Source organism: Peromyscus leucopus, chromosome 3 (genome assembly GCF_004664715.2).
Source record: "Peromyscus leucopus breed LL Stock chromosome 3, UCI_PerLeu_2.1, whole genome shotgun sequence".
NCBI classification, from domain to species: Eukaryota; Metazoa; Chordata; class Mammalia; order Rodentia; family Cricetidae; genus Peromyscus; species Peromyscus leucopus.
Genome location: NC_051065.1, coordinates 27,821,149 through 27,847,192, shown reverse-complemented (window position 1 = coordinate 27,847,192; position 26,044 = coordinate 27,821,149). Strand labels below are relative to the sequence as shown.

Here is a 26,044-nt window from a genome sequence, read left to right as displayed (position 1 = left end):
TTCAGTTTTCATCTCCATATACACAGATAATTGCCATGGGAGTACGTGGACTACATTAATTAGGACAACGTACTTAAGAATAGTAGTTAGCACATGACATTATTATACTGTTAACGGAACCCCCTACTTTCTCAGAACTACTGGTAATTTTCAGTTACCAATTTGTGAGATACTAGATTACATCAAATTGGAATTTGCAGTGTTTTTAATTAGCTTTGGAGTTTTTATTGAAAATACTTTGTTTTCTTGTAGCGAGTTGAAGAATTTCTCAGCAAAGATATCAGTTATCTTGTTTCAAATAAAAAGGAAGCAAAATATGCACAAACATTGGGTCGAAATTCTCCTGTACCAAGTCCAGAATCTGCGTATACTGCAGAAACCACCTCACCTCATCCTAGCCATGATGGAAGTTCCTTTAAGTCTCCAGACAGGGTAAGTGTGCTCTACATGCTTTGAGACTCTAGGAAAGGGGATCTCATGGTTTCCTTGTTGTGAGATAAGCTCTCGCTGTAGCCCTCTGAGGCTAGTTTGGAACTCCCTACATAGCCCAGACTGACCTCAAAATTCTCAGCCCTCCGGCCTGTCTCCCAGGTACTGAGACTATAGATGTTTACCCTCACCCCTGACTCTGGGCTTTCAGTAGCAGGCTTATAGCATGTAGATGGATTGGTTAGAATAAAGCAAAGCTCTGTGCTTTCTCACTGTTGATATCGTTGGCTGTCGTTTTGAAAGGTAATAATTTTTCCTTAATAATACAGTGTAGTCAAGTTGTGCCCTGACTCCTAAAGTGTACTTGTACTTTAGAGGGTAACTTTTACTTTTAGAATACTTTACAATGAAAGTTAATAGCTAGTCATTCTTTTGAAGAAAAAATAGAAACAAAATTTTCAAAGTAGAGAAAAGCAAATTGACCAGTTCCAGCTTACTGCCAATTTCACACACTCTCAAGTTGGGCATAATTTTACACATCCAGGGGCTTGGTGGGAAGATCACAATATTTTGTGACGGATAGAAAATGTGTGTGTGATAAGATAGGTTAAAATCCAGGCTAAAAATGTACTGGCAGTAAATTCCTGTCAAATCATTGCCGTTAAGTTGGAAGACAAAAGAAGGACAAACTAATTGATTTAAATACTTACTTAGAGAAGAGAGTGAGAGATAAAACACTTAATGGATCTAAATTGTTAGGTTGACATGTAATTAAGTTGCCACACCTTCCTTATCTGTGATAGCCTTATGGAGAGCAGTTTCCAAACAGAGAAAAAGGAAACAGGAGTTATATCGGAGATCACTTGGGAAGAGGAGGCGGCAGGCTTGTGCGTTAGTGCTGTTTGGGGAGAAGGTCGTGTACTAGCAACAAGCTCTCAATTTGTTCATAGCCTTTCAGCAACTTTCCATGCTGTCTTAGTTTAAAAGTGAGGTAGTTTATAAGAAGTTGTGTATAAAGTTTATTTTTCTTGAATCTTCAGTCAATACAGAACTAAGCCAGGCCTGCTATCCCTGCTCCTTGGGACTGTGAAGCAAGAGGATTGCAGTTTCAGGGCCAGCCTGGGCGACTTAGTGAGAGCACATCTAAAGTTACATAAGGTGTTAGAAGCACTGGAGACAGAGCTCAGTTGTAGGGTGGCTGCTAGAATGTATCACCAAAAAGGAAAGACTAAAGTCTAAAATGTTAACCTGACAATTGTAGATTTAAAATTGCAGTGGATACTAGCTATTTTAATCTTTGTTACATTTACTAAACAGTTGACCCTCTGGGATCTCATTCAGTTTCTTTTTGTTCTTGGTGTGTTTTGTTGTTTTCTCCACTAGAAAAAAAGAAAAAGAGGAAAAGGAATTTTTTTACTAATCTGTCTTGCCAAGAGAAGAATGAAGTCACTTTTGACCATGTATTTGCTGTGTTCCTAGCCATTGGGGCTTGATATAAACAAAATTTACCTACTTTAATGATTTCCTCTTTCTAGCCCTTTCTGTAACTGTTTACGTTTGTCATCTTGGTCTTTGTGCAGGTGTGTCTGAGCCGAGGAAAGTTGTTAGCTGAGAAAGCTGTCAAGGATCATGTGAGTAGGAACTTGAAGTTCACGGTGTGTGGTGCAGCTAGAGCTCATTGGGATGGGGCTGGTCTAGCATACATTCGGTCCTAGGATCCACCCCAGCTCTTCATAAGCCAGGCAGAGCAGCATTAGGGAAGCCAGCCAGGGAAGGAGACCCTGTCATGCAGAGACAGGCAGGGAAAACACATGCAGTGCATATTCTACGTCTTTATTGTCTGATTTGCTGAGACAGAGTCTCATGTAGTTCAGGCTGGCCTCAGATTTGCTTGACTTCCAAGTGCGGACATTATAGATAGGTATTACCACACCCAGCTATATTTTATTAAAAATTTAACTGTAGGCTGGGTAGATGTCTCAGTGGGTAAAGCCAAGACTACTGACCTTAGTTTGATACCCAGGATCCAAATGGTGGAAGGGAAGAACTGACTCGTGCAGATTGTCCTCTGATCTCTAGGTGTGCACTGTGATGTGTGCACCCACACACATACACAAAGACATGAACACATGGAAAATAAGTAAATGTAATAAAAAATTATTTGACTTGGACTGGCCGTAAAGTTAGTAAAAAAAAGCTTGCCATGAACGCATAAACTAAATCTGGATGCCCAGAATCCACATAAAAAGTCAAAAACCAGGCATGGCAGCAGGTGCCTCGAATCCCCAGCCTTGGAGTTTTTTTGGCGGTTGGGGTGGGGCTGGTGGGTCCCTGAAGCTAATTGACTAGCCAGCCTAGCTGAATTAGTGTGGGAGACCAGCTCCGACCTGTTGAAGGGTTCTTGTGGGGAGGAGAGAAGAATGAGGAAGTGTCAGATAGAAAGATAGATGAGATGAAAAAGACAGAGACACAGGATAGCTTCGGGAGGGCCCTGGCTCAGTACCCAGTCTCTCTGAGATTTATTCTAATGGGCTTTTTATACACTACCAAGGGGAGAGGCAAAAGACCTCCCCATTTCAAGATCAACGCACAACATACAGCCACCTGGTAACCACACCCCTGACCAAATCATCCCATTATGCAGCCCTGCTGAGCAAAGCAAGCTCCGATTCTCTGACCTTGAATAAGGCCTTACTAGGGAGCTTCTGTGGGCCCCTACAAATTAGTGACTTTCAGGTTCAACAAGTGACCCTGTCTAAAAAATTAAAAGTGGAGAGTGATTGAAAAAAGACACCTGACGTTGACCTCAGGCCTCTGCATGCCACACAGACATGTACACACCACACACAGAATTTTTAATTAAAGTGCAGATGTTCTAGAGCTGTCCTTTAGTTTTTAATGAGAAAAGCTTAAATCAAGGCATCATCTCAGTCTGTCCAAAGCAGAAGCTACTTTTCCTGGAGAAACATCCCCATCTTGTGGCCATCTGAAATATTAGTGTAAAGCCAAAGTTTGCCTTAGACTGTACAGTAATTGTTAAGCCAGGCAGGCATATTGGGCATGCCTTTATTCCCGGCACTTGAGAGGTGGATTTCTGAGTTCCCGGCAAGCCAGGGCTACAAAGTGAGACATAGGAATCTATTAATTGGGATTGATTTAAGAATGCCAAAATAGAGCCGGGCGGTGGTGGCGCACGCCTTTAATCCCAGCACTCGGGAGGCAGAGCCAGGCGGATCTCTGTGAGTTCAAGGCCAGCCTGGGCTACCAAGTGAGTTCCAGGAAAGGCGCAAAGCTACACAGAGAAACCCTGTCTCGAAAAAACCAAATAAAAAAAAAGAATGCCAAAATATAAAACAAAGTCCTCATTACTGTTGTCATTCTTTAGGGACACTTATGCATAAGCTCTTCAGTGGTTTAAAGTAATTTTTAGACCAACTTAGTTTTTTATTGTTTTACAGGATTTTATTCCTGCTAATAGTATATTATCAAATGCCTTATCATGGGGAGTGAAGATTCTTCATATTGATGGTAAGGATCTTTTGACAATATTTATTGTCTGTCTCTTAGTTCTTAACTTTACATAGTAAAAGTTTTGATAGTAGAGGTACCTCCAATGGCAAACTGTTAACCTAAGCTTGCTGCCACTTAAGATATCATTGTTTAACTCCAAAGGTAAAATTGCTAATCCTCGGTCCTTCTTTCAATAAAGACATTAGATACTACATTGAACAGAAGAAGAAAGAGTTATGTACATTCAAGAAATCAAGTACTTCTGTGAGGGATACGGTATGTTGTTTTCTTTATTTTTAAAGCACTGTTCAAAGTGATAGCTTGGTTTTTTATTTATATATCTATGAGTAATTTCCTAATAAGTCAAAAAATACTTTGTCAAAATATTTTTTGGGTAAGCCTATGTAATGTTTGTGTATCATTTGACTTGAAACTTACATTCATGAAGTGAAAATTATTTCTGGAGTAATGACGTACATTCTTTCATCCTTTTTTTTGCTGTTGTTTGTTAATAGATACTTTTGTTTGTTTATTCTGTGGAAGGATGCTCAGATTAACCTATATGTAAGAAAATTCAAATACACATTTCATTTGCTCTGAATGGCAATATATCACAGTCTTGTGCCGTCTAGCCAGTTGGTCTGGTGTAAGGCCTTTAGTGCCGGTTCTACGCGGTAGCTGTCCTTGTGTTCTGCTGGCGGTGTTGGTGGCCTCTGCTTTCTCTCTGGAGTCTCTGTACACAGTCACCCTTTTTCTATCCTTTAGACTGTCTTGATCTCACACTCCGTCTGTCTACTCTTCAGTCTTCATAGTCCATCTTCTCAGTGTTTCACAGATGTCTGCTCCTGTACTCCTTCCTTATTTTCAACTGAAAAGGTATGAAACGCCTAAGCAGTTTACCAGATCCTTTTGATACCTTTGAAAGCCAGCTGTGTTGGTTTTCCTGATGTTGTCCATCTCTTCCTTGAACTCTGTTCATCTCTTCTTCACTTCTTCCTGCTTTCTCTTATTCCTCAGACCATTCTTATGTGGTTTGCTTTTCTATCATTCAATCCTTAAATAGCTTGGATATAAAGAAAATGAAGTTAATAGAGTAAATAAAAACTGATGGAGACAAACGTAGTTTGGTAATTTGGGTTATTTTATGATAGGCATCTTAACACTTTGCACAACTCCAGTAACACTAAGGACTTGTATCTGAGGTTCTGTTAGTTTTGATTTTCCTGTTTTGTTTTGTTTTTTGATTCCCACCCCTTCGTTCCAGTTGGTTACTCATTATCTCTGTGTTGACTGGCACTTCACTTTGTCGTTTGCATTCTGGTGTTGAGTCCCCACAGTATCATGAGTGCCATACTTTTCAGTTCTACAGTTTCTGTTGGGGTATGTGTGTAAGCTTTTATGTATCAGGTAAGTTTTGAGTACGCACAAGATACTGCCAGTGTTTCGCAGATTTCATGGCTATTATAATAGTTAGGCAAAGCTGATTTTGGTTTTGCTTTGCTATTTTTGTTGTTCTTTGTTTTGTTTGTTTTTCTCAAGACAGGGTCTCTCATGTAGTTTTAGCTGTCCTGGAACTCATTGTGTAGATCAGACTGGCCTTGAACTCACAGAAATCCACCTGCCTTTGCCTCCCGAGTGCTGGGATTAAGTGTGTGCCATTGTGCCCGGCACTACTGTTGTTTTAACAGATATATCCATCCAGTTTTTATTCTGTCTTAATTTTGTGATTATGAGGTCATTCTAATTTGTTGCAGTTTTTCAAAGACTTATATGCAGCCTTGGGGTTTTCTTACACACATACTGCTCACAGGGTTAGTCTGAGATCTGGTCAGTGATTCAAATCTTAGTTCCACTTCCAAAGCCCTTTTTGTCTTGTACTTTGGATCTATTGATAGCATGTGCAAAGTTGAGTTATGCCCAGCACATGTGTGGATTTACACAAGCAATTGGGGGTGCCCCTTTCCAGCCTGCCCCTTGAATCCTCTGTTCAAAGGTCCCTTTCCCAGCTCCTGTAATAAGAAATTGGGGATTTCTCATACTGCCTACGCTACTGCCCATACTGCATTTACACCCTCGGGACAACTGGAAGAAACAATTCAGAGGCTTCTTTGGGCTCCTGGAGCCTCTTTTGCTTTTTCTCTGGTGAGAAAGATGAAGTTAGTGTAATTTTTGAGTCATTTACTCAGACACCTTCATGACTGAAAGTCCAAGTTTAACACCAGCTTCACAATCTACTTCCTCCTTAAATTTTCTAGGTACCTACCCAGTTGCTTATCGAATGCTGTCTAGAGTTTAGTTATAAGTGGATTATAAGTATTTGCTTCATATAGGTCTCAACTGTTAACTGTATCTTTTCTTATTAAATCATGTTGAAGGCTAAAACTTAATCTAGAATGCAAGGGATAAAGATATAGTCAGGACTGTGAGGCCCGTGTTCAATACCAGCACCACAATAAAGAATGCGAAATAGGACTGACTTCTATATAGATAATCAAGATCTTTAGTTCTTGAGTGCTGTTCAGTTTATTTGATTGAATTGATTTTAAGAAACAAGATTTTCCCCCTTGAACAGTAACCATGCACTTTGTACAGTATTTTCCCTGTGGATTTTTCTCTTGAAGGTACGGAACAGTTGTCTACAGTTATTGTATTTTCACTGCATCTTTCCTTTTTTTTTTTTTTTTTTTTTTTAAGGGAAAAAAAGCTGGTACTGGAATACAGAAGGCAAGAAGTAAGTATTCTGATACAATGTTTAATTTTCTTTTAGAGAGCAGAAAAAAATTACATGAAGACTGTAGCCTTGGACTCTTAATTCAGTGGTAGAGTACTTATTCAGATGCATGATGCCCTAGATTAAATTTCCAGGGTGTCCAAATATATATATACTTAGAAAGATTCTCTAAGTTAGCAAATAGTGCTTTAAATGACTTATTCAAGGATTTCTTAGTAATTTTTAGAACATGGAACTCTACAGCAGTCTGAGGGCACTACCCTACCCTGTTAAGTTGTTGTTGTTGTTTTTAAGCTATTTGTTTTATTATTTTGTGGGAAGGGGTTATATGTACATTAGTACAAGTACCCAAAGAAGCCAGAAGAGGGTGGTAGATCTTGGAGCTGGAGTCACAGGCAGTTGTGAGTCTCGCCTAATGTAGGTGCAGGGAACTGCACTCCTCTGGTCCTCTACGAGAGCATTATGTGATCTTCACTGCTGAACTCTCTCTCCAGCACCCAAATTAATTTTTGTTTTTGTTTTTTTGAGACAGGGTTTCTCTGTAGTTTTGGTGCCTGTCCTGGATCTCCCTCTGTAGACCAGGCTGACCTCAAACTCACAGAGATCCACCTGGCTGTGCCTCCTGAGTGCTGGGATTAAAGCCATGTACCACCACCGCCTGGCCCCCAAGTTAATATTTTCAAAAACATTTTTTAAAGCTCAGTAGATTCCCAGAAGAAGCAATTGTTCAAACCCATTCACTGTGATGAGCATAAAACAGTACATTGAGGTTTTACAGTGTGAAAATATCAGCACCATTCGGTGTAAGAATCTTGTGTGGCTGGTTATGATGGCACATGTCTAATCCCAACATTGCAGAGATTGAAGCTGGAGTAGTCAAAGTTCCTGCCCAGCCTGGGCTGCAGTAGAGAGATTCTGTCTTCTCAGATATGACAGATCTGGTATATGGGGGGGGGGGGGTGATATTGGAAAATATTTTACCTTAGGCCTACACCTTTCAATTCTCTAGGTTTTAGAAGACTTTGAGGGGATTTTGCCCACAGTGGAGTCTTTAAGTACCCATCTGAAAGTTCTAATGATATTTTTCTTCTCAAGCAGGGAGACTCAAAAAGCCTTTTTTAAAGGTTGAAGATGTGAACCGGTAAGTGTCAAAGTCCAGTGTGTGGGAAATTGAGTTGGTATTACAGAGAAAATCTCATTAGATAGACCTATTTCCATTAATATGTTTACTTCCTTTATATGACAGTGTTGTGCCTAGAGCATTAATTATCTTATGTTCACGGGTTGAATTTAGCTTCATCCTATGTAGATTTAAATTCAGAGTATTTGCTGTAGACTAATCATAAAATCATCTCTTTTTTGGTATTTTAAATAATCATTCTGGCTAAATTCAGTGTCTTATTAGTTTGAACAATTACTAAAGATTTCCCCTATAATTGTGAAAAATTATAGATACTACTTGGAAATACAAAACCTAAATATGACATTTACTATGATAGCTTTCCAAACTCTTTCGTTTTCTAAGATAATCTTAAATCAACAGGTAAGTTAGTTTGGTATGTTAGAAAAGTTGGGTTAATTTCTCTTAGCTCTCTAGTTACTTCTTTGGCCGAGTATAGCTCATTATGTCAGGTGTTCACTGAAGTGATTACAGTGTTGAAAGCTTCCTTTTAAAACTGTTATGGGGCTGGAGAGATGGCTCAGTGATTAAGAATGCTGGCTGTTCTTTCAGATCATGTGAGTTTAATTCCCAGCGTGTGTGTTGAGTGGTTTATAATCACCTGCAACTACAGCTCTCGAGGATCTTGACGCCCTCTTCCCGTGTCCTTGGCACCCGACATACATGTATACACAAATAAATAATACAATCTTTAAGATACATGAAGTTTTTAAATGTGTTACTGTGAGGAAAAATTGCAATTTAAAATTAGACCTTGCCAAGGTTTGATGGTAATCTAACATGCTTGTAACCTCAGTAGGATCTCAAGTTCGAGTCCATCCCCAGCAGCGTAGCAAGATCCTGTCACAAAATTTGGTAATGGGTCAGACATCCTATAATCGTAGACTGCACTAGAAGATTTAACAGTGTGGGTAATTCTACCTTAGCATTTGGGGCTGGAGAGAAGATGACTCAGTGGTTAAAAGCACTGGCTGTTCTTCCAGAGAACCGGTGTTCAATTCCCAGCACCCACAGGGCAGCTAGCAATTGTCTGTAACTCCAGACCCTGGGAATCTGATGCATTTTGCTGGCTTCTGTGGACACTGCATACATATCATGATGCACAGATATACATTCTGGCAAATACCTATACACGTACAAATAAATAAAAATTAAATAGATTCATAATAAAGAAGCCTGGCAGTGGTGGTGCACACCTTTGATCCCAGTGCTAGAAAGGTAGAGGCAGGGGAATCTCTGCATTTGAGACCAGTCTGGTCTATAGAGCTAGTTCCAGGACAGTCAGGGCTACACAGTGAGACCCGATCTTTTAAAAATAAATAAATAAATAATAATGATGATGATGATGATAAAGACAGAAAGCAGGCGGATGAAGGCACAGGCAGCAAGCAGATGAGCAGTGTCCTTCATGGCTTCTACTTCAGCTTTTGCCACCAGGTTCCTGCCCTGAGTTCAGCTCTGTCTTCTCTTCAGGATGGCCTGTGATTGGAACATGGAGGCAGAAATAACTCTTTCCTCTTCGAGTTGCTTTTGGTCATAATGTTTTATCATAGCGATAGAAACCCTAACTAAGACAGCAATATAAAGATTAACCCAATAAGTGGAAGAAGGCAAGTCATATGTTTATAGAGTTAATATCGAGAATAATCCCTACAGTTCAAAAGGAAAAAAAAATAGTTGAGAAATGAAAATCCAAATCACAGTGAGACTTCTTTAGTTCCATTAGGATAGTTCCATATGTATCTGAGAAGCATAGAATAGCCAAAAGGTATAAGCAACCCCTGCCCATCAATCAGCAAATGTATGGATAAATGAGGTATGGAAGATATATGTGCCTGTGTATTCTGACAGTGGAATGTTTTAAAGAGATTGAAATTCTGACATGCTACAACATGGATGAACCACATCATCCTAAGAGAAATATGAAGGAAAAAATACTGTATTATCCCATGTACATAAAGCATCTGGAGTATTCAGATTCAATCCCTGGTGGTTGTTAAAGGGCTAGAGGGAAATAGTTATTGTTCAGTGATTAGGGTTCTTGCTTTTGCAAGGTAAGCCTATAGAAGATAGGTAGTGCTTTCACAACTTAATGCTTAATGTGACTAAATGTACGTTTCAAGTAGTATCTAGAACAGTGGTTCTCAACCTGTGGGTTGTGGTGAGGGGGTCAAATGACCCCTTTCATGGGGGTCGTCTACGACCATTGGAAAACAGATATTTACATGACAGTTCATAATAGTAGTGAAATTGCAGTTATAAAACAACAACAAAAATAATTTTATGGTTGGGGATCACCACAACATGAGGAACGCTATTAAAGGACTGTAGCATTAGCAAGGTTGAAAACCACTAATGTTAGATTGGGAGGGGGTACTGATTCCAGAACTTAATGCTTAAGTGACTAAACTGTACAGTTTCAAATAGTTAAGGTGGAAGGTGTTTTGGTATGTTTTAAATTGCGATTTTTCAGTGGGGAGGATCTGGGAGATGAGGGAGGGGGAAACGGTGATCAGAATATTGTGTGAAAAAATATTTTCATTTTAAAAAAGTGTTTTGTAAATGTTAAAGGAGCAGGCCTACAAGCCAGGTGGTGGCGGCAGCAGTGGTGGCACACACCTTTAATCCCAGCACTCAGGAGGAAGAGCCAGGCAGATCTCTGAGTTCAGGGCCAGCTTGGTTGAATTCCAAGACAGCCAGGGCTACACAGAGAAACCCTGTCTCAAAAAACCAAAAAGAAGAAAAGAACAGGCCTACAAATTGATTGTTTGAAAGGAAGATGACCCCTACCAAGTCTCTATTGTTTATTTAGATTGGGGTGAATTACATGATTTTGAAATGCAAGGCTTTAAACCTCCCTTTGATTCTAGAGACACTCACATATTTGTCTTTACTCCTTTAGGTCTTATAGGCCATTTTACCTTCAGCTGACCAGTATGCCTTCTATAAACTACTCTACTCAGAAGCCTTGCAGCCCTTTTGATGGAGATAAGCCATCTAACATCCAAAAGCAAGCTCAGCCTAAACTCAGGTTGGTTTGAAAGTTTATTTTTAGAAGGAATGCTCTTCAGATTCTCACTATTGCCAGTTCTTCATGAACACTTGGGGTATTGTACTTGATGCCGTGGTAGTAGTATGTGTACTTGTTTTCCTGTGTATGTTTTTAATAACTCTATGCTAGGTTTAGTCTTATTTTAAGTGCATTATTTAGAAATTCTCAATGAGAGTGGTGCTCCAGTAATGAAACCTGTTTCTCTTGACCATTTGAACTGTTCTTCAGAATATTTATTGCATTTTTTTAATATTTATTGAAATGCAGTTAAAGGTCTTTGCTCTTACAAGTCTCTGATTATGGCAGATTCTGCATATGATTGTTTAAGAAAGTAATTTTTAAATTAATCATTGAGTTTAGCAGTTAATTTTGTTACCATGTATTTCTATCACTAGAATTACTACGGATGGCGATAAATGTGGTGGAACCCCAGTTCAGCTCCAGTTGAAGGAAAAGAGGAAAAAGGGATATTGTGAATGTTGCTTACAGAAATACGAAGATCTCGAAACTGTAAGTGTCATTTTACACTTGGGATTGGTGTTTCTAAAAGCCTAGATACATTCTTACATTTAAGTCTTACCTTACTATTCTGATGGTAGTTTGCAGCATGATAGTTACAAGTATATTTTATGGTAGGGATGGAACCTAGAACTCTACACATTATGGGCATGTGCATCAGTACTGCTACATCTTTGGCTGGAAGCACTTGAAGTTTTAAGAGCCCAAAGAAGGAAATCAACATTGAAAGAAATAGTTTTTATTCATTCAGTAGCTATATTGAGTACTTAGTATATAACTACAAGATAAAAATAAAATCTATGTAGACAGTATTAGGTCAGTTGCAAGGAGCATCAAAGCAGGAGTCGGGTGTTGCTTTTTATTTAGACTTGGCAAAGAAATACCTAAGTGATGTCTAAGTAGAAATACAGAAAAGTTAGATAACCAGATTTCTCAATACTGACTGAAAATCATCCAGGGGAATGCCCAGAACTGGTTGATAGACTCAGAGTACAAGATGTACAAGTACCAAGCAGTGATGGGAGTTCTTGAGGCACTTGAAGGATGAGACTGAGAAGATGGACATGATTCTGGATTGAGAGATGGTGGATAAGTGAAAGTTATGTATTTTGGTCTGAGCAATTATAAAAGAAAAGACTTGCAAGAGCGTATTAGATGAAGGTAGTTTTTAAAAATGGGGACTATTGGGGTTTGTAAACTGATAAAAAATAAGAACTTTGCAATCACTGGCAATCTGTCTATGTGCCCTTAGAGTTTAGTGCATAGCAAGTGCTTCTTAATCTTAGCAGTTATTTTTTGAATTCTTAACTTTTAAAAGATAGACAGATGTGGTGTTGCACAACTTAAACTTCTCTAGTTTCAAATACTCAGGAAGCTGAGGCAGGATGAATATTTGAGTGCATAATCTCTAGGACAACATAACATAACAAGACCCGTATTGAAATATAAATATATATCTTTTTGAATATATATATTATAAATAAATATTTGTGTGTGTGTGTGTGTGTGTGTGTGTGTGTGTGTGTGTGTACACAGGGTTTTAGTGTTTTGTTTGGATTTAGTTGGAAATTTAGAGAATTAAGCCTGAAAATACTGATTCATAAAGCATCCCTGACTTCATCTTTTAAATTAGAGTTTGTTTTGTAACCCAAAATATAGTAATGCTTACCAGGGGTTTTGCTTTGTTTTACTTATATAATGAAGGAGAAAATACAGTTTAAAATTGCATTGACTCAGAAGCTAAACTATCTCCAATTTTTCCCTGTTCTTTCTGATTTTTGAAACTAAGGTTATTGGTTGGTTCTGTAATTACTTGGCATTGGGAGAATAGAATAATCTAGAATGTTTGTTTTTCTTAATCTTTGAGGTTCTAATGTGATATTCAGAAAATGTAAGAGTAGTAGGAAAGTTGTCCACTGGTTGCCACAAAGAAAATAAATTTCAAAATAGATGTGATAATGAAATTTAAGATCATGACTTTGATAGGGTGTTTTGTTTTGTTGTTTGTTTGTTTTTTAAATTTAAACTAAAGCTGAGTTAAGTAGGTCACTGTTTGTAATCATAGCACTTTGGAGTCATGGGATGAGAAAGGGTCTTGGGTTTGAGACCAATTTGGGCTACATAGTGAGATCTTTGAAAAGGAAAAAATACGTTTGTTTTTGAACCTTGAGTTTCACGATGATTCTACACATGCCAAGAGACTGAGTTAGGAGATATTTTTGAGGACTTGGGAGATGGCTTAGTCAGTGATGTGCTTATGAAAGAACTAAGATCCCCAAAACCCACATAAAACCCTAGGCATGATGGTGTGCATGCTTAGTCCCCATGCTGGGGCAGAGACAGGGTAGTTCTGGGGCTTGCTGGTCTACCATCTACTTTCCTTGATGAAGAGTTCCAGGGAGACAGCCCCTGAGGAAGGAATGAGAAACAAGGTTAGCCTCTGACCTGTACACAAATACACAAATATTTGTGTGTACTAGAGGTAAAGCAGACATTCCCCACCTTTTCTAGCTTGTGTAGTCAGCATAGGAAATAGGTTTATATCTATTTGCAAGTGTGGTGAGTTATTTTTTTTTTTACTTCTCTCCCTCACCCCAAACAAGGTTTCTCTGTATAACAGCCCTGGCTGTCATGGAATTTGCTTTGTAGACTCGGCCAGCCTTGAACTCCCCTTTCCCTCCCCAATGCCAGGATTAAAGGCATGCACCACCACTCCCAGCTTTATATTTATACTTCTTAAAATAAACTTTATTATTTAAAAAAAAAACCATGCAAATAAATATAAACATCATACACTAAAATTAAGTGGACTCAGAGTCTATACAATTCAGTGAAATTCTATACAGTTAAATTAGGCATTCGGATTGAAAATTGTGGAGCTTCATACTAAATTTAACACTTTCAGTATCAAATATATTTTAGCCACCAAATGAATGGACTTAGAATGTATAATTTTAAGCAAGATCACACAATCTCAGAAAAAAAAAAAACATGTTCTTTCCATATGTGGAATTTATCCATTAATATATATAAGCATGTAAAAAAAATATGAGTACAGTATAACATGTAGAAAAGAGAACAAGAAAGGCTAACTACAAGGGGGTGAGGAAGGTCTGTGAATGCAGGTAATGGGCCTGAATTATGAAGGATGATACAAGCCTAATTGTTTTTCTAGTTCTAATTGTAGTTTGGAGAATGTTCAAGTTAAGTGGACTATATATAAAGCTCAATGGTATTAAATGATGAGAAAGGGATTAGGCAGTGTAGTCCAGTAGAAAGCATAGGCTTAGCACATGTGAGACTGTGGGTTCAGTTCCCAGACACAAAGCTAAAATTAAATAAGATTGCTTGACTTACAGTGTTAGAGAAGGCACAGACAGCTGAGGCATTTAAATCAATACCTAAGTAATAAAAAAAAACTAAGTGGATGTAGAGAGGAACTACATAAAATTGGAGTTTCGCTTAAAATTAATAAGTGCTTCTTTTTCCTTCCCAGAATATAAATGAACTCAGTCTGAACTTTAAAATGGGATTTTTTTTTTCTTCCAAAAGGGTTTCTCTGTAGCCCTAGCTGCCCTGGAATTAGCTCTGTGGACCAGGCTGGCCTCAAACTCAGAAATCTGCCTCTCCAATGCTGGACGTGTGCCACCACACCCAGCTCTAGGCTTTAGATATACTGAATCAGCTAACAGACAAATGGTAAAATTAGCCTGGTGATCTCACTCATTCAGAAAGAACTTTGTTTCCTTTGAGTTTTACACCATAAATTTGTTTGTATTTTATTTGACAGGGTCTCCCTGTGTAGCCTTGGCTGGTCTGGAACTCATGTTGACAGGTAGCCCTCCAGTTCATAGGCATCTACCTGCCTCTGGTTCCTAAATGCTAGGATGTGTTCTACCATGCCCAGATTATTTTTACTTCTAATCACTTCTAAGATTGAAAAGTTCCTCTGTTATGATCAGTAGGTAAAGAGATAATCTGTTTGCTCATACTTGGATGTTTCTTCAACCATGAGTCTTTTTGTAATGTATATATTTTGTAGCATTTATCATAGGTTTTGGGTTTTAAGTTTTATTTTTACATATTCGTGAGCATATGGCACATGTGTAGAATCTAGAAGAGGTCATTGGGTTACCAGGAACTGGACTAGAGGTGATTGTATGCTATTAGATTTAGATACTGGGAACCAAGTTCAAGTTGAGGAAGAGCAGTAGTAAGTGCTTGTAACTGCTGAGCCAGCTCTCCAGTCCTCTGGATTGTGTTTAAACTGTAACCTTCTAGACTATTACAGGTTTTATATTTTTGTATATTAAGTTAAAAGACTTCATTTAATTCTATAAGTCCTACCTTGGTAATTATAAGCAATAGTAGATGAAAAGATGTTTTATAAAATATTAGTATGTTACTGGATGCTAAAGGTAGTTCTTAACTTTTTGTCTTTAGAAAAGGTTTTTGTTTGTTTGTTTGTTTTTCTCTTTTTTTTGGTTCTTTTTGAGACAGGGTTTCTCTGTGTAACAGCCTTGGTTGTCCTGGAACTCGCTTTGTAGACCAGGCTGGCCTCAAACTCACAGAGATCATCTACCTGCCTTTACCTTCCCAGTGCTGGGATAAAAGGCATGCTCTCCCACTCCCAGCTGAGGAAAGGTCTTTCTAAAAATATCTAAATTAAAATATAAATACATCATTTCTCCCCCTTCCCCATTCATCCCAATTACTGCCACTTGCTGTTTCTCAAAATTCATGGACTCTCCTTAAAAATTGATTTCTTTATATATTCTCTTCAGTCCATAAAATGTTACTTGTATGGATACAGTATCAGGCTGGCTACCTTGTATAAGATAGCCAGTTGGTGTGCTCTTCCTGGAGAAGATACTTCTTCCACCCTCGGCATTCCTTAGTTGCTGCCGTTCTTTGTCTGCAAAGGGTTGGGGACCCGTGAGAGTTCTACTTTCTGTCTTAGTATGCTATCAATGTTGTCCTCTTCAGCTCTTTGAGACTTTGTGAGTGTGTTTTCCTGTCATTTCCAGGAGATGCCGTCTCACAGCAGACTTCCTGTTCCTCTGGCTCTTACAATCTTTTGACCTCCTCTCCTGGGATGTTCTCTGGACCCCACACAATCACTTGTTCTCTGCATTTTCAATTTGTGTTTTTTTCTGTGGTGTCCGTCTGTTGCAAAGAGAAGATTTTTGATGGGGGTGAGAGCTGCACTTACTCTGTGGGTCTACAGATAAATATTTAGTAAGTTTAGTAAAGTGACGGTAGTCACTGTCTGTCCCAGGCCGGCCTGACGTTCACAGCTGCCCTCCCACCTTCCCTCCCAAGTGCAGTGATTGGAGACTGAGGCAGCCCAGCTACATATCATTTGAGATATATGAATAGATAGATGATCTGACCGACAGACAGAATTGATATAGACATATTGTTTTTTTATTTAATTGATATAATTATTGGACACAATTTAATGATGCTTTTGTTTTATTTTGTTTTAGCACCTTCTGAGTGAGAAACACAGAAACTTTGCACAGAGTAACCAGTATCAAGTTGTTGATGATATTATATCTAAGTTAGTTTTTGATTTTGTGGAATATGAAAGAGACACACCAAAAAAGAAAAGGTAATTAATTTGCCAAAGTTCTACTTAGGTTGTTAAGCTATTTTATAAACTAAAAATTAATCTAAAGTTTATCTGCTCTTAGGAGGAATATAGCTTTTTTTTTTAACATGACATAAATGTGGTTTAGAACTAATACCTTCTTCCCTTCTTTTTCCCTGACACCAAAGGTACTTAGTCCCCCTCTGACATGCCTTTGAAAGGGAGTTCACAATTTTTATATTAAGGTCAGTGTAGAGTTGATATTTTAGGTTTTGTGAACTGAAAGAGCTCAGTGTCCTCTGCTCAGCTGTGTTACAGAACATGGCTATGTTGCAGCAAAACATTAGTTGAGAAAATAAAGTGAAGACAAGATACTACCAGTAAGCGATTTGTCAGCCTCTGGTGTTAAACCATGAAACTTACTATACTCAGATTAAAAATGTTGATTACTAAGTAGGACATTGGCAATGCCATGAATACCATGCTGTTCAGTTTCCAGTGACTGTACACTGACAGTTTGGATCCTAATTAGATTATTCTCATAAATCTAAAATTTTAGAAATGCTTTTATATGGATGTGCTATAGAGTAGATAATTCAGTTTTCTATTTTTATCCCAATCTTAAGGCATAAAGATTAGTGATGTGATACTAAAATACAGCTTCTGAAAAGTGTGCAGGAAGTGTTCCATTTTTAGATTCTGGATTTCTGCAGTGCTCTCATGGTACTTTATGGCTGACTTACTAATGTGGCCGTGTGGGGCTAACTAAAAACTTAAAATTTTCTGAAAGCTTCAGAAAGGTCCTGAACATAAGTTTTAAACTAGCCATTCCCTGATCATTTTATCACCACTACTTCTACTTTTCAGTCCATGTACATCTCTGAAGTACAGTGGGACTAGTGTTACCAACCGTTTGTTGAAAGGAACTCTAGTCCCCATCTTGGTTTTGCTTTGCTTTTTAGGGATCAAACCTAGGGCCTCACAGATGAGGCACAAAAGGAATCTTAAAGAGTAAACCACATTTACAAGTAAAGGAAACCATTCTGGTTGTAGAGACAGGTGAATTTCGTGGTTTCTTGTCATAGATAATGCGAAGTGTGACTGGTAACCAGTTAACTTGTCATTCATTTGTACATAATTTGGGATTGTTCAAGAAATAGTAGTATCCCAAGTATTCTAAGATTCTACATGAAGAAGAGTTTTGGCTCAAATATTTGTGTGAAATTGAAGGACTACTTTGTTACCTTTAGAAATACAAAGATCTAGTTCACTTTGATATGAAATGTTTTAAATATAAATAGAAAATGTATGTTTCTGCTTTCAGTTTCTAATAATACTTTCTTTAAAAAAAAAAAAGAAAGAAAGAAAACGAGTAAAATGTACATTAATAGGAACCAAAGCACTGAAGTGCTGACCTTTTCTCAGGATAACTACAAAGTCAGGGTCGGAGACAGATCCTGTCGTCTCCCTTTGGTTACATGATTCATGTTTTAGTTTCTCGTGACTACTTCAAGGTTCAGGATATTGGTTTCTCAGGGAGGGAGAAGAATGTGGATGGGAAATGGGTACACTAGAGTTTTCAGCTGTATGGAAGCGGTTTTGGTTTTTCACTTTTAAAACATCTGAAGTAAATGTTAAGATTTATCTTAAATCAGTTTCTTAAATAACTCAGATAGTTTTACTAATTTCTAACTTCTGGGGTTTTTTTGTTTGTTTATTTTGTTTTGTTTTGTTTTCTTTATAAAGAATAAAATACAGCATCGGATCCCTTTCTTCTGTTTCTGCAAACGTCCTGAGAAACACTGAACCAAAGGAGAAGCTACAGTTGGAGCCCATTTTCCAGGACATGGGAGAAAGTAATGGGCAACTGCTCGAGCAGAATTTTCAGTATGAAGAAACCCAGCAACCTGAGCAAAGGCTTGTGTTTGCTTCAGAACCCATGTCCTACTGTTCAACTGGATTGAAAAGACTGGATGAGAAAACAGTGAGCAATTTCAATGCAAGTGAACCTGACCTAAAACAGAATTGTACACCGCTACCTCCATGTAAAAATGAAGAGGAAGGAATTCTTGATGCTTCTGAACATAAATTAATTATTAATAGAAATGATTCAGTAGAGAGGGGAGGTGACTCTCTGGGTGTGCCACAGTCATGTGTGCAAGTTTCTTATCTCAGTTCAGAAAATAGTACACCCCAACCAAAATTAACTGCAGATACTACACATTCTTCAGCAAAACATCTACAGCATGATTCTGACCTGGTGACATTAAATACATCAAAAGAACACCTAACAGTGAAGGCTAGAACTCCATCCTGTAGTCCTCAGGAGCCTAATGAATGTGACACTGAGAATATGGATAATTTGCCTTGTGGTAAGATCCAGCGGAAAGTGAGACTATTGTTAGGGCAAAAGAAAAAAAATGTGCACCCAAGTGCTGAACTGGATAAGAAAAGAACTGAGTTTCTTCCTGCATGTGAAGATAGAACTTGTGGGTCACCAGTACAATCTCTCCTGGACCTCTTTCAGACAAGTGGAGAGAAATCAGAATTTTTGGGTTTTACAAGCTACACTGAAAACAGTGGAATGTGTGATGTTTTAGATATTTGGGAGGAAGAAAATTCAAGTAGTCTGCTGTCAACATTTTTCTCTTCCCCTTCAGCTTCTACATTTGTTGGATTTTAGTATTTAATGTGTTTTTCAGAAGTGACAGTTATAAAAATTCCTGAATTTTTTTATAAATATATATAATTCTTAGGAATTACGAGTTTTTGTTTTGTTTTGGCTTTGGTTTTTTGCCAGCTTTGTTTATGAAACCACATGTAAATATTAAGATGTTTGTAATTTTTTTTACAGAATTGAGTAGCTATTACAAATTATACAATAAAAATTTGTGATTTATTTTATATACTATGGTCATAATTATTTCCTGAGAGTTGTAATGAGTATCATTTGCTTTATCACTGAAAATAATTTCAAGTAAGATTTTAAACATATCAAAAATTAAGCACTATACATTGTATACTATTAACCATTGCCATTAGCATAGATTTCCATGATTAACATATTATTGCCTAAAAATAAATTTCAGTTAGAAAGGGGAAAAATTATACTAATCAGTATATTTAGATTTTTGAAGTTACTAGAAACATTGAATATAGGCACTGACCCAGCTAGATTGTGCCAGGATCCTGACACTGCAAACTGAGGTTATTGTAGGGATTAAAACAATCCTAAAAATTGTAAAGGAGAACTTACATCAATGTTTAGTGATGTGGTGAGTTGTTGGAATTGTTTTGAAATGCATGGGAAGAATAACATGATCTGGTACTTGACGGTAAAATAACTTGGAACAGGGAAAATTTAAGGTGAATTTCCTCTTACCTTTGAGTATTTTTGTATAAAAGTGAAATATTTACCACTAAGAACAATTTTTCATGGCCCAAAAGATGATGCTATTAACTACTGCATAAATACACAATGTTACTAAAAGTTGGTTATCAGTATTCACTTGAAAATTTTTGTTGCATTTATTTATTTGTGTGTGTATGGGAGTGGGGTTCACAGGCCATGGAAATCAGTTATTTCCTGCCATGTGGGTCCCAGAGAGCAAACTGCTTGTCAGGTTTGGTGGCAGACTCCTTTTACCTGCTGAGCTGTGTAACTTGTCCAGGAGTATTAACTTTTTTAAACTAAGTCAAAATGTCAAACAACTTCAGGGGCAAAAAAAAGTACCTCTGTGAATTGAAGAGCCTGTTACTTTTAAAGTATCATGCATCACATAGTTACCCGGGAATATAAAAAAATCTAGAAACTTGAAAAAACTTTTTATGTAGTCTTTTGTTACCTTCCTATGTCTCCAAATGGTTTTCTGTTATTTTGCCTTAATTATATTTAAGAAAAGCTAAATGCTTCAGTAGTTTTAAATTTTAATTTGACAACATCTGAACTGCAATGTGGTGTTCTATCTTCAGCACAGTGGCTGCACCTTAATCTGCCATTTCAGCCAGAAGTTGTGACTCCACAATTACCAGTCTACTTCTCTTGCAGTGAGTGGCCTGGCTGCTCAGGCCATGGCCTGGCAGGAATTCTGTTCTAAGACTTAAGGTTCAAAGGTTGGGGTGAAACCCTGCAAACTCAGAGAAGCTGAGTAGCAACTAGCTAACCTTTTCCCCTTGCTGGTGTCTCCAAAAGGCCCATACTTCCATTCCACCAAACTAGGAAATGTGGCACCACTCTAAATCCCTCCCTGCTACTTCCTGTGTCTATCTCTTCCAGATGCCCTCTGGTGCTCCTATGATTGCTTTCTGTAAACTAGTTGCTAACTCAGCCTCCTGACCCAAGATTAATTAATAAAATAAAATTTTATTTAATCAACACAAATGGAAACTCATATTCACAGTGTGATCCAATATCCCCCAGCATTCCCCCTTTTAGTCTAAAAAGGAAAGGTTTTAACACAGTAAAACTATATACAATAAGAACAATTATCAAGTAAGGATTACATTCACAATGTCCAGTCCATTTGTAGTTGGCAAATTCAATCCAATTACCTGAGTAAACAGGAAGAGCATTGTAAGCAACTTCCAAAAATCTAGAATGACAAGACAGCTGGCTACCTGGACAATTACCCAAATCTGCAATGTTGGGGAATCTATCTTCAGCCTACAGACCTGGAGTCTGTCAGTTGCTTCTTTCTGTATCCTGTAGAATGTCTGGCAGTTTCCTCTGTGAAGCAGGAACCTGAAGGACCATCTCACCTTGCAAAGTTCAGTGGTCACCTTCCTATGGGTCCTGAATGTTCAGTTTTTTTGTTTGTTTGTTTGTTTGTTTGTTTTTCGAGACAGGGTTTCTCTGTGTAGCTTTGCGCCTTTCCTGGAGCTCACTTGGTAGCCCAGGCTGGCCTCGAACTCACAGAGATCCGCCTGGCTCTGCCTCCCGAGTGCTGGGATTAAAGGCGTGCGCCACCAACGCCCGGCTGAATGTTCAGTTTATACAACATGTGGTCAAGCAGTCCAGGCAAGAAGAGTTTCTTGCCCAAATGGCTAACTTTTGCCATGAAGAAGATAAACTCCATATGAAGTGTCTTCAACACCCACCCCCCTCTTTGGAGTAATTGGTGCTGCCAGGAGCAGACATGTCTCATTGTCCAGGAAAGTCTAAGTTCTTAAAACATTTTAAATGCCATATTCTATAGGTCTTTGAAGTGTTTGAAGATTACCTACCTAATGGAAATATATGTATACCTAGAAAACTAACATGACTATAAGTTTGATTATCATAGATAACTAATGTATTTCTCAACTATACATTACAATTTCAAATGAGTTGCACAAACAAAATACTTTAAACAAGAGTAGAAATATACAGTATAACAAAATTAACTTTAGGGGGGCTGGAGAGATGGCTCAGAGGTTAAGAGTACCGACTGCTCTTCCAGAGGTCCTGAGTTCAATTCCCAGCAACCACATGGTGGCTCACAACCATCTGTAATGAGATCTGGCGCCCTCTTCTGTATACATAACAAATAAATAAATATTAAAAACAAAATTTGAAAAAATTAACTTTAAATTTGTATCAATAAAACAAATCCATAGCAATATGAAACATTTTAAGCAAGTTGTTGCTCTTTAAAAGATTCAATAATCTACCCTTTTACTCTATCATATCTATAGCCTATATTTCTATATCATATCCCCCTTTTTTTAGAAAGAGATTGACTATGACCAATAACAATTTGTAATCAACAACCTAAACAAATACAAACATCCATAATCCATTTTGTGGCAATGTGGAAGTAGTATTCCATGCTACTTTCTGCTGATGTGGGCACTGATAGTCTTATGGGGATCCTGAGAAAATTAAGAATTTTTGTCAAGTCCTGACTGGAATACTCTGTGAGGCTGCATTGTCTGAGCCAATTTGTCTTGAAGCTGTTTTTGGATGTTGAATAATCTGAGCCATGGTGTAATCAGAGACCTTTCAGGGGGTCTTCCTTGATCAAGCTATATTAGCTTGGAAACAATTCACAGGTTCTCATCTTCTGTGAAAACAAAAGCAGTACCTCTTTTCCAAAGTAACATATCCTTAGACATAAACTTTGAAGTCCAGATACCCTTAAAATATCTATATTGATTTAACTCAGCAGCTTTTACAATCAACTGTCTCTATGCAGACTCACTGTGTGAGTTCCATCTTTACGTGGCTTATTTTTTTTTATTACTTTTACTTTCTCTCTAAAGACTTTATTTTTTAAAACTTCTATTTCTTTATATAACTGTCTATATTCCAAGCCTACATATATTTTTTTAATAAACATTGTAAACTGTTTAGAGGTTTATTTCATCTGAATCTGTTTTATTGTGAATCTATTGTTTTAAACTGCAGTGACTAGGACTGAAATGGCAGCTTTGGCTTCTGGCTCTGCCCACCTCAGTTTCCCAACATAGTGGAACTAAGTTTACCACCAGCTCTGTCGGAGTCATGCTCACCACCAACTCGGGGAAGCAGTGGGTCCATGTCTCCAGCAGCATGTAGCCCAGAAACCTTTTTTTTTTCCTTCTGTACTAGCAAAAGCTAAATCTGCCAGGCCGTGTGTTGTAGGCTTAAAGACACTGCTGTGTAACTTGGCTGGAATCCACTGTGCTGTAGCTCAAGCCCACACACCATGAACCTGCCATATTGTAGCTCAAGTCTGCATGCCACAGCATCTCTGTACCTTGGCATCTCTATATCTCAGCCCACATGAGCCCTGAAGTAGAAAGCTATTTTTGGCTCCATTATTGTGTGTTTAGAAGTCCTTTTTAAACTCTTTTAGGCCTTATGGAAATTTGAGAGCCCCACGTTGGGCACCAAATTAGCTTGAAGTTTTCCTGTGTCTCAACTGGCTGGCAGTTGGAACAAGTCTTTCACACTCACGTTTCCCAAATAAACACACAGAGGTTTATATTAATTATAACTGCTTGGCCATCAGCTCAGGCTTATTACTGACTAGGTCTTATACTTAATTTAACCCATAATTCTTATCTATGTTTAGCCACGTGGCTTGGTACCTTTTCTCAGTTCTACCTTATCATCTTGCTTCCTCTGTCTGACTGGTGACTCCTGACTCTGCTCTTTTTCTTCCCAGCATTCTCCTCTTTTGCTGGCCCTGCCTATACTTCCTGCCTGGCTACTGGTCAATCAGCATTTTATTAAACCAGTATACAAGGGTATCATCCCACAGCATGTACAGGAACTAGATGAAGCCTATTTCTAGAATTAGTACTCTATATTACCATTAATACCATGACAGAAAGTTTAATATATTTATAGTAATCTTATAAATTTAATATCTATACCTTAAGAAAAGTTTTAAAGAGTCAAAATAAACCCAAAGGATTATGAGATTAGTGACAATAGAATAGTACCTTAATTTTGGTTTCCTCTGTCCCACATCAGGTGACTCTTCTGACATGAGACAGAGATTTGGATTTTACTTTAACAAGCATGGTTGGGTTTAGAGAAGGAGAGAGCCATGCTCCAACTCCAAAATCAGCTTTAGTTTTTAATTGAACTGGGACTACAAAAAGACCATTTGCTTTTTACGCTTGCAGAGAGCAGCAGGAACAAATATTTGGGAAGATTTATGAAATTTTATCCTATTGGAAGTGTGCTATATCATTAGGTCAAATTTACTCTTTTTCCTGGGGCATTTTTCTCTGGATGATTTGTCCTTCAGATGTCTCATTTGTCCAGTGGTCTTCAGATTCCTTAGTTGGATGCTTTTATTCTCCTGGAAAGACAAAAACAAAACCTTTCCCCAACCCTAATGTTGGGGAGTTCCTTTTTTGTCAGGTTATATCTTTGTTAAGATAAAATTGTTTTGGCAACAGTAAAAGTATCTTTTCATAATAATTTTTCTCATACCTAATCAAATGAAAGGCATTTGTTTATCTTAGAAGTTTGGATTGAATGACCAAGCTGTTTGATGAACTCCTAATCGAGGTCTCTCCTGTTCGAATCTAATCTTTATCAATCTTGATGGTATCCATAGCTTTTCTTCTCTGGTGGAAAAAAAATCAAAGCCTCTTCCCCAATGTAACACATTGTAATGTAAACCTGGTTTCCATTCTGAGATCAACACATCTTTAAAATATATAGGCTGATTTAATTTGGTGTTTGCAGTCATTTTTTATTGGTACTTTAAAAATGTAAATTTTTACTTTTACAAATTAATTGCAAATTAATTTACATAATTAATATTTAATTTAATACACAATAAAGCACTATAAAATCTATCTCAGGGGGTCATTATTACACCTTTCTGTTTATTAAGCATATCTTTTAAAGTGTGACTAGATCTTTCTATAACTGCTTGTCCTCTAAGATTGTGTGGTATGCCTGTAATATGCTTTATGTTGTAATGTACAAAAAATTGTTTCATTTTCCTAGAGACATATGCTAGAGCATTGTCAGGTATACCCATGATGGCCATAACCTCTAATAGATGTGTAATTACAGAATCAGCCTTTTCAGAATTTAAGGCAGTTGCCCATTGAAATACTGAATATGTATCTATGGTATGATGTACATATTTTAATTTTCCAAGCTCTGCAAAATGAAACACATCCATTTGCCAAATTTCATTTCTTTGAATACCTTTTGGGTTACTTTCTGTAGGTAATGGAGTTTGATTGTACAAAAACAAGTAGGAGATTTCCTTATAATTTCTTCAGCTTATTGCCAAGTGATAGAAAAATCTTTAAACCTTTGCTGTTAACATGGTATTTCTTATGAAATTCTGAGGCTTCTAGCACATTTCTCACCAAAAGCTGATTGATTTTATCATTACCTTGTACTAGAGGGCATGGTAGACTTGTGTGGGATTTGATATATGTTATATACAAAGGATGACTTCTATTTCTGATTACTTTTTATAACTGAATAAATAACAAAGTTAATTTTGAATCATCTGGAATAGTTCAGAAGTTTCAATATGTAAAACAACTCTGCATATTGAGAATCAGTTACTATATTAAGAGGTTCTGGAAAATCTAATAAAACCTTGAGACTAACATATAATTCTGATTTCTGAACTGAACCATATAAGATTTGAGCCACTTTAATTTTCCTGACTTATAACCTGCCTTTCCTGAATTATTTGCATTAGTATAGAATGCAGGGGCTCCAGAAATTGGTGTTTCCTTTATTATTATATGAAGGAGAATCCAATTAGTTCTTTTTATAAACTGAAGTCTCTTGTTTTGGGGATATTTGTTGCTAATTTCTCCCAAGAAATTATTGCAAGCTCTTTGCCAATGTTAATTTTCTGCCCATAATGAGGCAATTTGAGCATCAGTAAAAGGTACCACAATTTCTACTGGGTCTGTTCCTGCTAATTGACAAAGTCTCAATTTTCCTTTCATAATCAATTCAAAAACCGTTTTTTACATAGGTCTTTAATTTTTTACTGTGTTTGTGTGCTAAAAATATCCATTCTAAGATATCTTCTTTCTGCATAAGAATCCCTGTAGGAGAATGAGTAAAAGGTA

At 37.5% G+C, this 26,044-nt stretch overlaps 1 protein-coding gene across 2 annotated transcripts in view; it reads left to right on the top strand.

The window, feature by feature from the left end:
* Dbf4 (DBF4 zinc finger) overlaps positions 1–19,419 on the top strand; it is a 30,532-nt gene extending 11,113 nt beyond the window's left edge. Inside the window, exons 3-12 of one of the 2 annotated variants that reach the window (XM_028862263.2) lie at positions 253–432; positions 2,010–2,060; positions 3,888–3,957; positions 4,139–4,215; positions 6,634–6,670; positions 7,769–7,811; positions 10,753–10,881; positions 11,298–11,412; positions 16,410–16,534; positions 18,260–19,419. In XM_028862263.2, coding sequence (XP_028718096.1) covers positions 253–432; positions 2,010–2,060; positions 3,888–3,957; positions 4,139–4,215; positions 6,634–6,670; positions 7,769–7,811; positions 10,753–10,881; positions 11,298–11,412; positions 16,410–16,534; positions 18,260–19,196 — 1,764 coding nt within the window. In that variant the 3' untranslated portion in view covers positions 19,197–19,419. Of the gene's footprint in view, positions 1–252; positions 433–2,009; positions 2,061–3,887; positions 3,958–4,138; positions 4,216–6,633; positions 6,671–7,765; positions 7,812–10,752; positions 10,882–11,297; positions 11,413–16,409; positions 16,535–18,259 lie in introns of both variants that reach the window. The other variant, XM_028862256.2, reaches the window with a different exon arrangement.
* The last annotated feature ends 6,625 nt before the right edge of the window (positions 19,420–26,044 follow it).